The sequence below is a fragment of the Octopus sinensis genome, linkage group LG1 (assembly GCF_006345805.1).
Source record: "Octopus sinensis linkage group LG1, ASM634580v1, whole genome shotgun sequence".
NCBI classification, from domain to species: Eukaryota; Metazoa; Mollusca; class Cephalopoda; order Octopoda; family Octopodidae; genus Octopus; species Octopus sinensis.
This window is the reverse complement of record NC_042997.1, coordinates 127,286,270-127,301,625: the sequence shown is the minus strand read 5'-3', so window position 1 is coordinate 127,301,625 and position 15,356 is coordinate 127,286,270. Positions and strand designations below refer to the sequence as shown.

Below are 15,356 nucleotides of genomic sequence, written 5' to 3'. Positions count from 1 at the left end.
TAGTCTCCTGGCAACCAATATTTTTAGGCCCAGTCCACCACTGGTGATCATAGCTGTGTTGATAAAGGTAGTAAAAATGAGAGTTGTTTTGGTAGTGGTGATTGTGGTGGTGGTGGTGGTGCTGGGATTTTACAGTTGGTCAAAATAAATTTAAAACGAAATCAGTTGATTTTATTTGCTGAAATATATGTTGTTATATTTTAACCCTGGGTTGGCCTTGATCATACAGGCACATCAACTGCATGCTATCAGTTACAGTGATGAGGGTTCCAGCTGATCCAATCAATGGAATAGCCTGCTTGTGAAATTAAAATGCAAGTGGTTGAGTATTCCTCAGATACAAATACACTTAATGTAGTTCCCAGGGAAATTCAGCTTGACACAGAATGTTACAAAGCTGGCCATTTTGAATCACTAGTAGAACTCGCTTTCACCAGCTGAGTGAACTGGAGCAACATAAAATAAAGGGTCTTGCTCAAGAATACAATGTACCACTAGGCATAGGAGTGGCTGTGTGGTAAGTAGCTTACAAACCACATGGTTCCAGGTTCAGTCCCACTGTGTGGCACCTTGGCCAAGTGTCTTCTACTATAGCCTCAGGCTGACCAAAGCCTTGTGAGTGGATTTGGTAGAAGGAAACTGAAAGAAGCCCGTCGTATATATGTATATTATATATATATATATGTATGTGAGTGTGTATATATTTGTGCGTCTTTTTTGTCCCCCCCCCCCACATCGCTTCACAACCGATACTGGTGTGCTTATGTCCCTGTAACTTAGCGGTTCGGCAAAAGAGGGCAATAGAATAAGTAATTGGCTTCCAAAGAATAAGTCCTGGGGTCAATTTGCTCGACTAAAGGCAGTGTTCCAGCATGGCAACAGTCAAATGACTGAAACAAGTAAAAGAGTAAAATAGTAAATGACCTTATGATCATGAGTCAAATACTCTAACCAATATGCTACATACCTTTATATACATACATATGATCAATGGCATTTAAGCCATGGCCCTTCTGTCCTTTATCAGAACTTAATATTAATATGATATAATATAATATAATATGATATAATATAATATAATATAATATAATATCATCATCATCATCATCGTTTAACGTCCGCTTTCCATGCTAGTATGGGTTGGACGGTTCAACTGGGGTCTGGGAAGCCCGAAGGCTGCACCAGGCCAGTCAGATCTGGCAGTGAAATTATTGTATATAGTGCTCAGGTGCACCACAACTTGTCAAAAGTGTGTATAAAGCATATGAGATAATGTACAAACATCTGGGAAGTGAACAGTGTATGAGTCAGATACATGCTTGCGTGTGTATGGAGGTGTAGTGTTGGCGAATCTCAGGAAGCATGGAACTTTTGAAGGATGCAGTGCTCCGACAACTAACAACTGATGCCAGTAGTTTGTTCCATACTTCAGCAACTCTTAGCGTGAAAAGATGTTTCCAAAAGTCATGGGAGCTGTGCTGTTTTCTGACTTTGTAAACATGTCCACGGGTGTTAGACAGGTGGAGTTTGAAAAGGTGTTCAGAGTTTATTGTTAGTAAGATGATTAATAATTTTATGGGTGTCTGCCAAGTCAGCTGCCAGACGTCGGAGTTTCAATGTATCCATGCCCAGGGATGTAAGGCGTTCTAAATATGTCACTCCATTTCCAAGTCAGTTAGATGTGATTTCTAGGAGATCAAGCGACTTCTTCAGAGATACCAAGTTCCATTTCATAGTTAATTTTCCACTTTCTATTGCAGACAGGAATTATCAAAATTCAGAGGAATTTTACAAAAGATATAGAGCAAGAGAAAAAACTACTTGAAGAAGTAAAGAGGAAACGTGAATTTCAAATTAAAGGTTTGTGTATTTTTCTTTCCTTTATATATATGTGTGTGTGTGTGTGTGTGTGTTGAATTTTCTGCTGCTTTAAATAAAGTGTATATATATATATATGTTTGTGTATATATATATGTGTGTGTGTTCGTGTATATTTATATATATACATAGATATATACAGACATACATACGATGTAAGTAGGGTAAAATCTAAGTTGTGTCCTCTTGAAGCACTCTACTTATTCCAGTATTACGATCCTGTTTTTATTTGTTCCATTGTTGAATTGATGTAAGGTACATATCAATTCTGGAAATATTGTTTGCAGAGTTATTATATTAAAAAAATGAGACATATGTAATGGTGAATATATAATACCAAAAAAATCTTCCAGCTTCCTGCTTTGTTACATATATGTATATGTGCACATTTATATATATATATATATATATATATTATGTTTTTGGATTTGGTTTGCAAGATTCTTTATGTGAATTCGTGTGTTGAAGCATATTCTGTTGTGTCTAGGGAGAGTCATTTTCTTTTTGCACCTTATTATTTAACACACTCACCGGTAAAATTTCCACTTTTTTCTTATCTTTATTTCCCTGAAATTTTTGTTGCGTCTTGCAACCTTTTCAATAGTCTTGACTCTGTCTGTTATTTACACTGCATTCCTTTTTGTTTGTTTGTGCGCATGTGTGTGGGTCAGTGAGTGTGTGTGTGTGTGTCGATGCATGTACGCATGTATGATGTATGTATATATGTATGCATGTGTGTGTATGTATATATGTGTGTGTATGCATATGTATATATGTATGTATGTGTGTGCATCTGTATGTATGCATTCTGCATATTAATGAGCTTGCGTGTCCTTGTTTGTGTGTTTTTTATGTATGTGTGTGTGTGTGCATGTGTTTATATATGTATGCACTTGTCTTCTTGTGTGTTCATGTCTTTTGAGTGTGTGTGTATGTGTGTGTTTTGCAACTATGTATCGTGTTTGTATGTATGGATGTGCATCTCCATATGTGTGGACACATGTCTCCATATATGTCTTTGTGTGAAGTAAAGTGTGTGTATATATATATATACTAGCATTAAAGACCTGTTGTTGCCGGGTCATAGTTCTAGTGCATGTATATATGTATATATATATGTGTACATATTACATGTACATCTATATATATATACATCTACACATAAAAAACAAAATACAAAGTTATATCTTGATATCGCTAGTGATAACAATACTCAAAATATATAACAGACTGGAATTGATTGTTAGCCCGTCTCTTGTAATTTCGATCAATTGTATCTTGTCCTCCCTCTTGTATAGAAGTGTGGCTACAATCCAGCCTACCTCTACTTCTGGTGGTGGGGGGGGAGGCATTTTAAATTTTTTTCTGGGACGTCCTACATCCCAGATATAAAGGTAAAAATAAAATATTTCCACTTTGCAAGTTCAAGTCGAGTACTCCCTTGCATGCTCCGTTGACTCGAACCTTGCTTCTATTGTGGCAAATTTACCGCCTCTGACTAGATACCTTTCATAGTCGCACCAAGACACTTTTCGAAGGTGCTTTCCTCCATGTGATTTTATTACTACCCACAAGGGGCGAACATAGATGGGACAATACAATCGGGGAACTTAAAATAAGAAAGCGAATGACAAGAAAAGGAAAAAAATAAAAGTAAAAAATGACATATGAAAGAATATTTACAATGAGATGTAAATGTCCACTCGATCCCCGGAATCAAGAGGTTACATTTTCGCCACATATATTTCACAAAATTTTCTTTTTCCTCTTTTTTTTTTTTTTTCCTCTCACAATTCTATACATACTCTATAATTGTTTCCACTTCTCTGAAGTCTATCACCGAGCCCTCAGGCAGCCGCTCTCTCACTCGAACACTCGTGTAAAATATTACACTCTCTCCGGCAGCTCTGAGGAACTCAGCGGCTCTTTCTTCGGGGATTAGAGCAGTCTCCTGCCACCGGTCGGTCATCCTGTTGACCCATATATGTCCCTCCGTTTCACTTGTCAAGTCTTTCATTATAAGGCAGAAATGGAAGGTTACTAACTTGTAGTAATAGTAATCTTGTTTCCGTCCTACGTTTTCCTTCATTTTTCTTTTCGGGCTTATTTCTTCCTTGTTCTCCTCTCTTTGTTTCTCTCTTTCTCTCTTTTTGCCTTCTTTTCTTTCTCCTTCTTCTCTTGTCTTTTTGGTTCTTTGTCTGTTCTCTCTTTCTCTCGTGTTTTATGTTCCTTTTCTTTTTCTTTTGTTGTGCCGTCTTTTCTTTTCGTTTGATTCTGATCTCTCTCTTGTTTTTTTCCTGTTGTTTCTTTTTCCTTTTTTTTTCCTGACTCTGTTTTGGTTCTATTTCTTTCTTTTCTTTTATTTCTTTTTCCTTCATTGACTTATTATTTCCTTTCTCTGTTGTTTTGTTTCCTTTTCTATGTTTTCTTTTTCATTTACCGTATTCTTCTTTTCTTCAAGTTCCTGCTCGCACTCCGCTACGAATTCGTATAACGGGCACTCTTTTTTAATGTGCCCCCTTGTCCCACACAAGTAACAGTTTGGTTTTCTTCCCTCTACAATTACACTGAGGGTTTTTTCATCTTCAATTTCAATTCTGTAGGGGAACCTTTCAATGTCCTCTTTTGTGGCCATCAAACACAATTCTACCCCATATCCTCTCCAGTTTACCGCGTTGGACTCCTTAATTGATTCCACCTCCACTTCTTCTTCTGCTGCTCCTAGAATAGCTGTTGCCAGCCATTCTGTTTTCACTTCTGGGGGAATATTCGGGATTTTAACCCGGACCCCTCTTCTTCCCTTGTATGAGGGCCACATTGTGAATTTTTCGGCTCTTAGTACGGTGGTAGCCAGTCAGGCCGCAATTTCTTCCGTTGCACACCTCACCTCCACCGTACCAAATTTCTTGCCTCTACTCACGTAGGTTATTTTCCCCATTATGTCTCCCAGACATTTTTCAATTTCGTCTATCTCCACTCTTGCCAGTTTCTTCGTATTTTTGTCTTGGGTTCTGTATGTCACCGCCTTGCTTTCTTTATCCTCTTTTGCTTTCGCGGGGGGGATTAGCTTCACGCTATCACCCTCCCTTTTGAAGAGCTTTTCATATTCTTTGAGTTTCTCTTTCTCAAAGAAAACATCCTTTATGATTATCGACGAATTGTTATTTTTCCCGGTGACGCCCGCGTAAGTCGCCATGACTAGAGGGTCAATTCACCTTCTTCGGAAGGTTTCCACACGTGGAGGCAAACGCCTCGCGCGATATCAAATCAATTTACACAGAAAAAATTTCACCGTCTAGTCACAGATAACAACACACATAGATTTCAGACATGTGATTTTATTACTACCCACAAGGGGCGAACATAGAGGGGACAATACAATCGGGGAACTTAAAATAAGAAAGCGAATGACAAGAAAAGGAAAAAATAAAAGTAAAAAATGACATATGAAAGAATATTTACAATGAGATGTAAATGCCCACTCGATCCCCGGAATCGAGAGGTTACATTTTCGTCACATATATTTCACAATATTTTCCTTTTTCTCTTCTTTCTTCTCTCTCTTCTCACAATTCTATACATATTCCATAATAGCTTTCAATTCTCTAAAGTCCATCACTGAGCCCTCAGGCAGCCGCTCTCTCACTCGAACACTCGTGTAAAATATTACACTCTCTCCGGCAGCTCTGAGGAACTCAGCGACTCTTTCTTCGGGGATTACAGCAGTCTCCTGCCACTGATCGGTCATCCTGTTGACCCATATATGTCCCTCCGTATTACATGTCAAGTCTTTCATTTCAGGGCAGAAATGGAAGGTTACTAACTTGTAGAAGCAGTAATAATCTGTTTCCGTCCTACGTTTTCCTTCATTTTTCTTTTCGGGCTTATTTCTTCCTTGTTCTCCTCTCTTTGTTTCTCTCTTTCTCTCTTTTTGCCTTCTTTTCTTTCTCCTTCCTTCTCTTGTCTTTTTGGTTCTTTGTCTGTTCTCTCTTTCTCTCGTGTTTTATGTTCCTTTTCTTTTTCTTTTGTGTGCCGTCTTTTCTTTTCGTTTGATTCTGATCTCTCTCTTGTTTTTTTCCTGTTGTTTCTTTTTCCTTTTTTTTTCCTGACTCTGTTTTGGTTCTATTTCTTTCTTTTCTTTTATTTCTTTTTCCTTCATTGACTTATTATTTCCTTTCTCTTGTTGTTTTGTTTCCTTTTCTATGTTTTCTTTTTCATTTACCGTATTCTTCTTTTCTTCAAGTTCCTGCTTGCACTCCGCTACGAATTCGTATAACGGGCACTCTTTTTTAATGTGCCCCCTTGTCCCGCACAAGTAACAGTTTGGTTTTCTTCCCTCTACAATTACACTGAGGGTTTTTTCATCTTCAATTTCAATTCTGTAGGGGAACCTTTCAATGTCCTCTTTTGTGGCCATCAAACACAGTTCTACCCCATATCCTCTCCAGTTTACCGCGTTGGACTCCTTAAAGGATTCCACCTCCACTTCCTCTTCTGCTGCTCCTAGAATAGCTGTTGCCAGCCATTCTGTTTTCACTTCTGGGGTATATTCGGGATTTAAACCCGGACCCCTCTTCTTCCCTTGTATGAGGGCCACATTGTAAATTTTTCGGCTCTTAGTACAGTGGTAGCCAGTGAGGCTGCAATTTCTTCCGTTGCACATCTCACCTCCACCGTACCAAATTTCTTGCCTCTACTCACGTAGGTTGTGTTTCCCCATTATGTCTCCCAGACATTTTTCAATTGCGGCTATCTCCACTCTTGCCAGTTTCTTCGTATTTTTGTCTTGGGTTCTGTTATGTCACTGTCTTGCTTTCTTTGTCCTCTTTTGCTTTCGCGGGGGGATAGCTTGCGCTATCACCCCCTTTTGAAGAGCTTCTTATTTCTTTGAGTTTATCCTTCTACAAGAAAACATCCTTTATAATTATCGACGAATCATTATTTTTCCCCGTGACCCCCGCGTAAGTCGCCATGACTAGAGGGTCAATTCACCTTCTTCGAACGTTTCCACACGTGGAGGCAAACGCCTCGCGCGATATTAATCAATTTACACAGAAAATTTCACGTCTAGTCACAGATAAAACAACCGCATAGATTCCTCCACGTATTTTATTACTACCCACAAGGGGCGAACATAGAGGGGACAATACAATCGGGGAACTTAAAATAAGAAAGCGAATGACAAGAAAAGGAAAAAATAAAAGTAAAAAATGACATATGAAAGAATATTTACAATGAGATGTAAATGCCCACTCGATCCCCGGAATCGAGAGGTTACATTTTCGTCACATATATTTCACAATATTTTCTTTTTTCTCTTCTTTCTTCTCTCTCTTCTCACAATTCTATACATATTCCATAATAGCTTTCAATTCTCTAAAGTCCATCACTGAGCCCTCAGGCAGCCGCTCTCTCACTCGAACACTCGTGTAAAATATTATACTCTCTCCGGAGCTCTGAGGAACTCAGCGACTCTTTCTTCGGGGATTACAGCAGTCTCCTGCCACTGATCGGTCATCCTGTTGACCCATATATGTCCCTCCGTATTACATGTCAAGTCTTTCATTTCAGGGCAGAAATGGAAGGTTACTAACTTGTAGAAGCTAAGTAGTAATCTTGTTTCCGTCCTACGTTTTCCTTCATTTTTCTTTTCGGGCTTATTTCTTCCTTGTTCTCCTCTCTTGTTTCTCTCTTTCTCTCTTTTTGCCTTCTTTTCTTTCTCCTTCCTTCTCTTGTCTTTTTGGTTCTTTGTCTGTTCTCTCTTTCTCTCGTGTTTTATGTTCCTTTTCTTTTTCTTTTTGTGTGCCGTCTTTTCTTTTCGTTTGATTCTGATCTCTCTCTTGTTTTTTCCTGTTGTTTCTTTTTCCTTTTTTTTTCCTGACTCTGTTTTGGTTCTATTTCTTTCTTTTCTTTTATTTCTTTTTCCTTCATTGACTTATTATTTCCTTTCTCTTGTTGTTTTGTTCCTTTTCTATGTTTTCTTTTTCATTTACCGTATTCTTCTTTTCTTCAAGTTCCTGCTCGCACTCCGCTACGAATTCGTATAACGGGCACTCTTTTTTAATGTGCCCCCTTGTCCCGCACAAGTAACAGTTTGGTTTTCTTCCCTCTACAATTACACTGAGGGTTTTTTCATCTTCAATTTCAATTCTGTAGGGGAACCTTTCAATGTCCTCTTTTGTGGCCATCAAACACAGTTCTACCCCATATCCTCTCCAGTTTACCGCGTTGGACTCCTTAAAGGATTCCACCTCCACTTCCTCTTCTGCTGCTCCTAGAATAGCTGTTGCCAGCCATTCTGTTTTCACTTCTGGGGGTATATTCGGGATTTTAACCCGGACCCCTCTTCTTCCCTTGTATGAGGGCCACATTGTAAATTTTTCGGCTCTTAGTACAGTGGTAGCCAGTGAGGCCGCAATTTCTTCCGTTGCACCTCACCTCCACCGTACCAAATTTCTTGCCTCTACTCACGTAGGTTGTTTTCCCCATTATGTCTCCCAGACATTTTTCAATTTCGGCTATCTCCACTCTTGCCAGTTTCTTCGTATTTTTGTCTTGGGTTCTGTATGTCACTGTCTTGCTTTCTTTGTCCTCTTTTGCTTTCGCAGGGGGGATTAGCTTCACGCTATCACCCTCCCTTTTGAAGAGCTTTTCATATTCTTTGAGTTTATCCTTCTCAAAGAAAACATCCTTTATAATTATTGACGAATCATTATTTTTCCCCGTGACCCCCGCGTAAGTCGCCATGACTAGAGGGTCAATTCACCTTCTTCGGAACGTTTCCACACGTGGAGGCAAACGCCTCGCGCGATATTAATCAATTTACACAGAAAAAAATTTCACCGTCTAGTCACAGATAACAACACGCATAGATTTCCGACACGTTATTTTATTACTACCCACAAGGGGCGAACATAGAGGGGACAATACAATCGGGGAACTTAAAATAAGAAAGCGAATGACAAGAAAAGGAAAAAATAAAAGTAAAAAATGACATATGAAAGAATATTTACAATGAGATGTAAATGCCCACTCGATCCCCGGAATCGAGAGGTTACATTTTCGTCACATATATTTCACAATATTTTCTTTTTTCTCTTCTTTCTTCTCTCTCTTCTCACAATTCTATACATATTCCATAATAGCTTTCAATTCTCTAAAGTCCATCACTGAGCCCTCAGGCAGCCGCTCTCTCACTCGAACACTCGTGTAAAATATTACACTCTCTCCGGCAGCTCTGAGGAACTCAGCGACTCTTTCTTCGGGGATTACAGCAGTCTCCTGCCACTGATCGGTCATCCTGTTGACCCATATATGTCCCTCCGTATTACATGTCAAGTCTTTCATTTCAGGGCAGAAATGGAAGGTTACTAACTTGTAGAAGCAGTAATCTTGTTTCCGTCCTACGTTTTCCTTCATTTTTCTTTTCGGGCTTATTTCTTCTTGTTCTCCTCTCTTTGTTTCTCTCTTTCTCTCTTTTTGCCTTCTTTTCTTTCTCCTTCCTTCTCTTGTCTTTTTGGTTCTTTGTCTGTTCTCTCTTTCTCTCGTGTTTTATGTCCTTTTCTTTTTCTTTTTGTGTGCCGTCTTTTCTTTTCGTTTGATTCTGATCTCTCTCTTGTTTTTTCCTGTTGTTTCTTTTTCCTTTTTTTTTCCTGACTCTGTTTTGGTTCTTTCTTTTCTTTTCTTTTATTTCTTTTTCCTTCATTGACTTATTATTTCCTTTCTCTTGTTGTTTTGTTTCCTTTTCTATGTTTTCTTTTTCATTTACCGTATTCTTCTTTTCTTCAAGTTCCTGCTCGCACTCCGCTACGAATTCGTATAACGGGCACTCTTTTTTAATGTGCCCCCTTGTCCCGCACAAGTAACAGTTTGGTTTTCTTCCCTCTACAATTACACTGAGGGTTTTTTCATCTTCAATTTCAATTCTGTAGGGGAACCTTTCAATGTCCTCTTTTGTGGCCATCAAACACAGTTCTACCCCATATCCTCTCCAGTTTACCGCGTTGGACTCCTTAAAGGATTCCACCTCCACTTCCTCTTCTGCTGCTCCTAGAATAGCTGTTGCCAGCCATTCTGTTTTCACTTCTGGGGGTATATTCGGGATTTTAACCCGGACCCCTCTTCTTCCCTTGTATGAGGGCCACATTGTAAATTTTTCGGCTCTTAGTACAGTGGTAGCCAGTGAGGCTGCAATTTCTTCCGTTGCACATCTCACCTCCACCGTACCAAATTTCTTGCCTCTACTCACGTAGGTTGTTTTCCCCATTATGTCTCCCAGACATTTTTCAATTTCAGCTATCTCCACTCTTGCCAGTTTCTTCGTATTTTTGTCTTGGGTTCTGTATGTCACTGTCTTGCTTTCTTTGTCCTCTTTTGCTTTCGGGGGGGATTAGCTTCACGCTATCACCTCCCTTTTGAAGAGCTTTTCATATTCTTTGAGTTTATCCTTCTCAAAGAAAACATCCTTATGATATCGACGAATCATTATTTTTTTCCCGTGACCCCCGCGTAAGTCGCCATGACTAGAGGGTCAATTCACCTTCTTCGGAACGTTTCCACACGTGGAGGCAAACGCCTCGCGCGATATTAATCAATTTACACAGAAAAAAATTTCACCGTCTAGTCACAGATAACAACACGCATAGATTTCCGACACGTGATTTTATTACTACCCACAAGGGGCGAACATAGAGGGGACAATACAATCGGGGAACTTAAAATAAGAAAGCGAATGACAAGAAAAGGAAAAAATAAAAGTAAAAAATGACATATGAAAGAATATTTACAATGAGATGTAAATGCCCACTCGATCCCCGGAATCGTTAAATGGGTTTATAATTCTGCATCATCTCATCTTTGAGGCCCAATGCTCTCTGGTGTAATGCCATCATGTCTTTCCTGATCTACCTCTGTCACAGTTACCTTCCAGCATTAACTCATTACAACCTCATGTTTTCATGTCCATACCACATAATTGTATCTTTCAAGTGTTTTAGATGTTGCTTTTAGACATATCTTTAATACTTAGCCACTGTCACATCTCTCTTGTCCTCAACGACATCTTTTAAGTTAACATGGCACATCAAACAAACCACGCCTAACATGCCTCTCTCTAGCCACTGGAAATCCATACAGAATAGTTTTAAATAACGCAAAGATCGATGATTTTGTTCTTAGTCATTTAAACAGCCTTCACATTTTCAGTTTATTTTATGTACACACAAATGGTTCATCAGTGGATGTGGTGACAACTAATTGAAGAAAGCTATGAGTGCATACTGTTTCTTGAGTAAAATACCAATTGCTATTTTTACTTTTGTCATGTTACTTTAGTTTGATTTCAATTATTACTTACTACATATAATTCAATTGTTATTATTATTTTTATTGTTAAAATGAAAGTATCTGACATAAAATAGAGAAACGTTTTTGTTTCACTTTTAACACGTAATACTGAAATAGTGGAGAAGATATGATATTGCTATGGGCTCGCTCTAGGCAAGAAGTTGAACATTTTTTTTTTGCCCATGAAACTACATGGACCCTAAGTAAGGCATGTGTAAAATTTGAATGGAATTGGTTGTGCAATTCTCAAGTTTTAGGGAAACACACAGACAGACAGACAGACACACACACACACACACACACACACATTCTCAGTTTTATATATATAAAGATAGATATATATATATATATAACAAAAAACTTACACAGAACTTCATGCACCACATGCAGTTCTCTGGATTTGATCAGAAAAATAGGGTTCGAGTATACAGGAGTGCTAAAAAGAAATTAGATAACATTATACGTAATGATACAAGTTGTTTAGAAACAAAGAATGGAATAGGATACAAAAAACTTGTGACAAAGCAAACAGGGCAAACACGTGGTATAAAACCGACAAATATCAAGGAGTGATGTTTGTAGAGGCCACAGCCCATGGAGAACTAGCCCATAGATTTAGAAAAGCTCTGAAGGAGACCAAACTCAACATTAAGATTGTTGAAAAGCCAGGGAACTCTGTCAGATCACAACTATGTAGGACATACCCCTTTGAGAATACCATATGCACCAATAATAACTGCAGGGTATGTAGGATTAGCCCTGACATTAACTGTAGAACTAGAAATGTAGTTTACAGTGTAAGGTGCATAGAAGTTGTTTGTAAAGACATGAACATGACATACATAGGGAAGACATCTAGGACCACTGCGAAATGACTAAATGAACATCTGAGACAATATGACAACACAAAACAGTCCTCCATACTCTACCAACATGGAGGCAACCTGGGTCAACTTGACATCCGCATATTATCCAAACACCCAAAAGACCCAACACTCAAACAAATACAGGAGTACGTCCTTATAAATGAAACTTCCCCAATACTAAATAGGAAATCATCATCATCATCATCATCATTTAACGTCCGTTTCCGTGCTAGCACGGGTTGGACGGTTCGACCGGGGTCTGGGAAGCCAGGGGCTGCACCAGGCTCCAGTCTGATCTGGTAGAGTTTCTACAGCTGGATGCCCTTCCTAATGCCAACCACTCCACGAGTGTAGTGGGTGCTCTTTACGTGCCACCTGCACAGGTGCCAGGGGGATCCGGCATCGGCCACGATCGGTTGGAGCATTTAACATGCCACCGGCACGGAAGCCAGCCAAGGCAATGCTGGCAACGGCCACGTTTGGATGGTGCTTTTTATGTGCCACCAGCACTGGAGCCAGTCGCGGCAGCGCTGGCATCGGCCACGTTCGGACGGTGCTTTTTATGTGCCACCGGTACAGAAGCCAGTCAGGGCGGCGCTGGCATTGGCCACATTTGGATGGTGCTTTTTATGTGCTACCGGCACAGAAGCCAGTCGAGGTGGCATGTACCCCATACCCACAGTTTACATGTGTAGAATAGAATAGTTAGTTGGCTGTTATGTAGATAGATGTATGTATGTGTGTGTATATGCACATGTATGCAAGCATATGGATATGAAAATAAACAGATCAACATACAAACAGATAGGTACATATGAACAGACAAGCATACATAAGCAAATGGAGACTGAAACACATGACCATATATACACACACACTTTACTTCACACAAGGACACATATGGAGACATGTGTCCACACATATGGAGATGCACATCCATACATACAAACATGGTACATAGTTGCAAAACACACACATGTGCAAAAACAAACAAAAAGGAGCGTAGTGTAAATAACAGACAGAGTCAAGTCTATTGAAAAGGTTGCAAGATGCAAAATTTCGAGAAAATAGGTGGAAATTTTACCAGTGTGTTAAATTATAAGCCACAAAAAGAAAATGATTCTCCCCAGACACAACAGCATATATATATATATATATATATATATATATATATATATATATATAAATAATATATATATAAATATATATATATTATTTATATATATATATAGTTGAGGCGTGTTCTGTTATGAACATATAAGAGTACAAATAGAGCTAATTCACCCTTAGAATTCCCAAGTAGCTGGTAGTATTCTTATGGTATGCTACCAATTCTAGTCTTAGGTATTCCTCGTGTGTGAAAATAAAAAGTTTCAACAAAGAAGCCATGGATGTTGTAGCATGGAAATCTAGATTTACTTGCCGAAACAGCAACTGAGTATCGCTTGAGGAGGTACATATAGATCTTCTTAATCTGGCAAATCATTACATAATTTAATTTAAACTCAACTTTAAATCTTGTATATACGAGGATCTGTATATATCGAAATATTTGTTGCGATTAAAAAGATGCCTAACCGTTCTTGCTCTTCCTTTTGACTCTTACTTTTTACTTTGATATATATATATATATATATATATAAACAAATCAATGCCAAGACTTATTCTTTGTAAGCTTAGTATTTATTCTATTGGTCTCTTTTACTGATCTGCTATGTTACTGAGATGTAAACACACCAACATTGATTGTCAAGTGATGGTGTGGGGACAAACAGAGACACACAAATTCATACATACATGTGTGTGTATATATACACAATGGGCTTCTTTCAGTTTCTGCCTACCAAATCCACTGACAAGGCTTTGGTTGGCCAGAATCTATAGTAAAATACACTCGCCCAAGGTGCTATGCAGTGGGACTGAACCCGGAGCCATGTGTTTAGGAAGCAAGTTTCATATATCATCATCATCGTCGTCGTTTAACGTTCACTTTCGATGCTGGCATGGGTTGGACGGTTTGACTGAGGGCTGGCAACCCAGAAGGCTGCACCAGGCTTCAATCCAATCTGGCAAAGTTTCTACACCTGGATGCCCTTTCTAGCACCAACCACTCCAAGAGTGCAGCAGGTGCTTTATATATATATATATATATATATATATATATATTATATATATATATACAACTTATAGATAAGGGCTAAAGAAAATTATTTCTCTGTCAATATGCTGATAACAGACTTTTAAATCGTCGATTTCCACATTTTATTTACTCGCTACAGAAAACATATATATCTATGTATGTATAAAAATGTGTGTGTGTGTGAGTGTGAGTATATGTGTGTATGTATATATATATATATATATATATATATATATATATATATATATACTCTTTACTCTTTACTCTTTTACTTGTTTCAGTCATTTGACTGTGGCCATGCTGGAGCACCGCCTTAAGTCAAGCCGATCGATCCCAGGACTTATTCTTTGTACGCCTAGTACTTATTCTATAAGTCTTCTTTGCTGAACCACTAAGTTACAGGGACGTAAACACACCACCATCAGTTGTCAAGCGATGTTGGGGGGGGGGGGGGTAACAAACACAGACACACAAACACATACACACAAACACATACACACACATATACATATATATAAATATATATGATGGGCTTCTTTCAGTTTCCATCTACCAAATCCACTCACAAGGCTTAACCTGTATTTATTTGCTTACTTAGCCTTTCAGCAAAAAGTGACCAATATAATAAGTCTTTTAAAGAATAAGTGCTGGAGTCAAGTAAAATCCTTCAAGATGGTGCTCCAGCATGGCTGTAGTCCAATGACTGACTTGAGTAAAAGGTAGAAGACAAAAGATACTTAATTAACTAGGTCACCATTACCTAACAAGAACTGTTCCTTTGAGTATTCTGAATTTAGTTTTACAATAAAATTGATGAATACTGGACGCAGGAGTGGCTGTGTGGTAAGTCGCTTGCTTACCAACCAAATGGTTCTGGGTTCAGTCTCACTGTGTGGCACCTTGGGCAAGTATCTTCTACTCTAGCATCAGGCTCACCAAAGCCTTGTGAGTGGATTTCGTAGAGGGAAACTGAAAGAAGTTCATCATCATATATATATATATATATATATATATACAAAATAAGAAAATGGAGAAATATATCTAAATCATTCATCAGATAATACCGAATCACATACTTTATTAAAACACTACACAAGAGCATTAAGATTAGACATTAATACAGTACA

At 38.6% G+C, this 15,356-nt stretch overlaps 1 protein-coding gene across 1 annotated transcript in view; it reads left to right on the top strand.

The window, feature by feature from the left end:
• Window positions 1-15,356, top strand: part of LOC115218637 (M protein, serotype 5-like) — a 943,546-nt gene that overhangs the window by 471,830 nt on the left and 456,360 nt on the right. Inside the window, exon 7 of the mRNA XM_029788558.2 lies at window positions 1,761-1,860. Within this exon, the coding sequence (XP_029644418.1) occupies window positions 1,761-1,860 (100 nt within the window). The remainder of the gene's footprint in view (window positions 1-1,760; window positions 1,861-15,356) is intronic.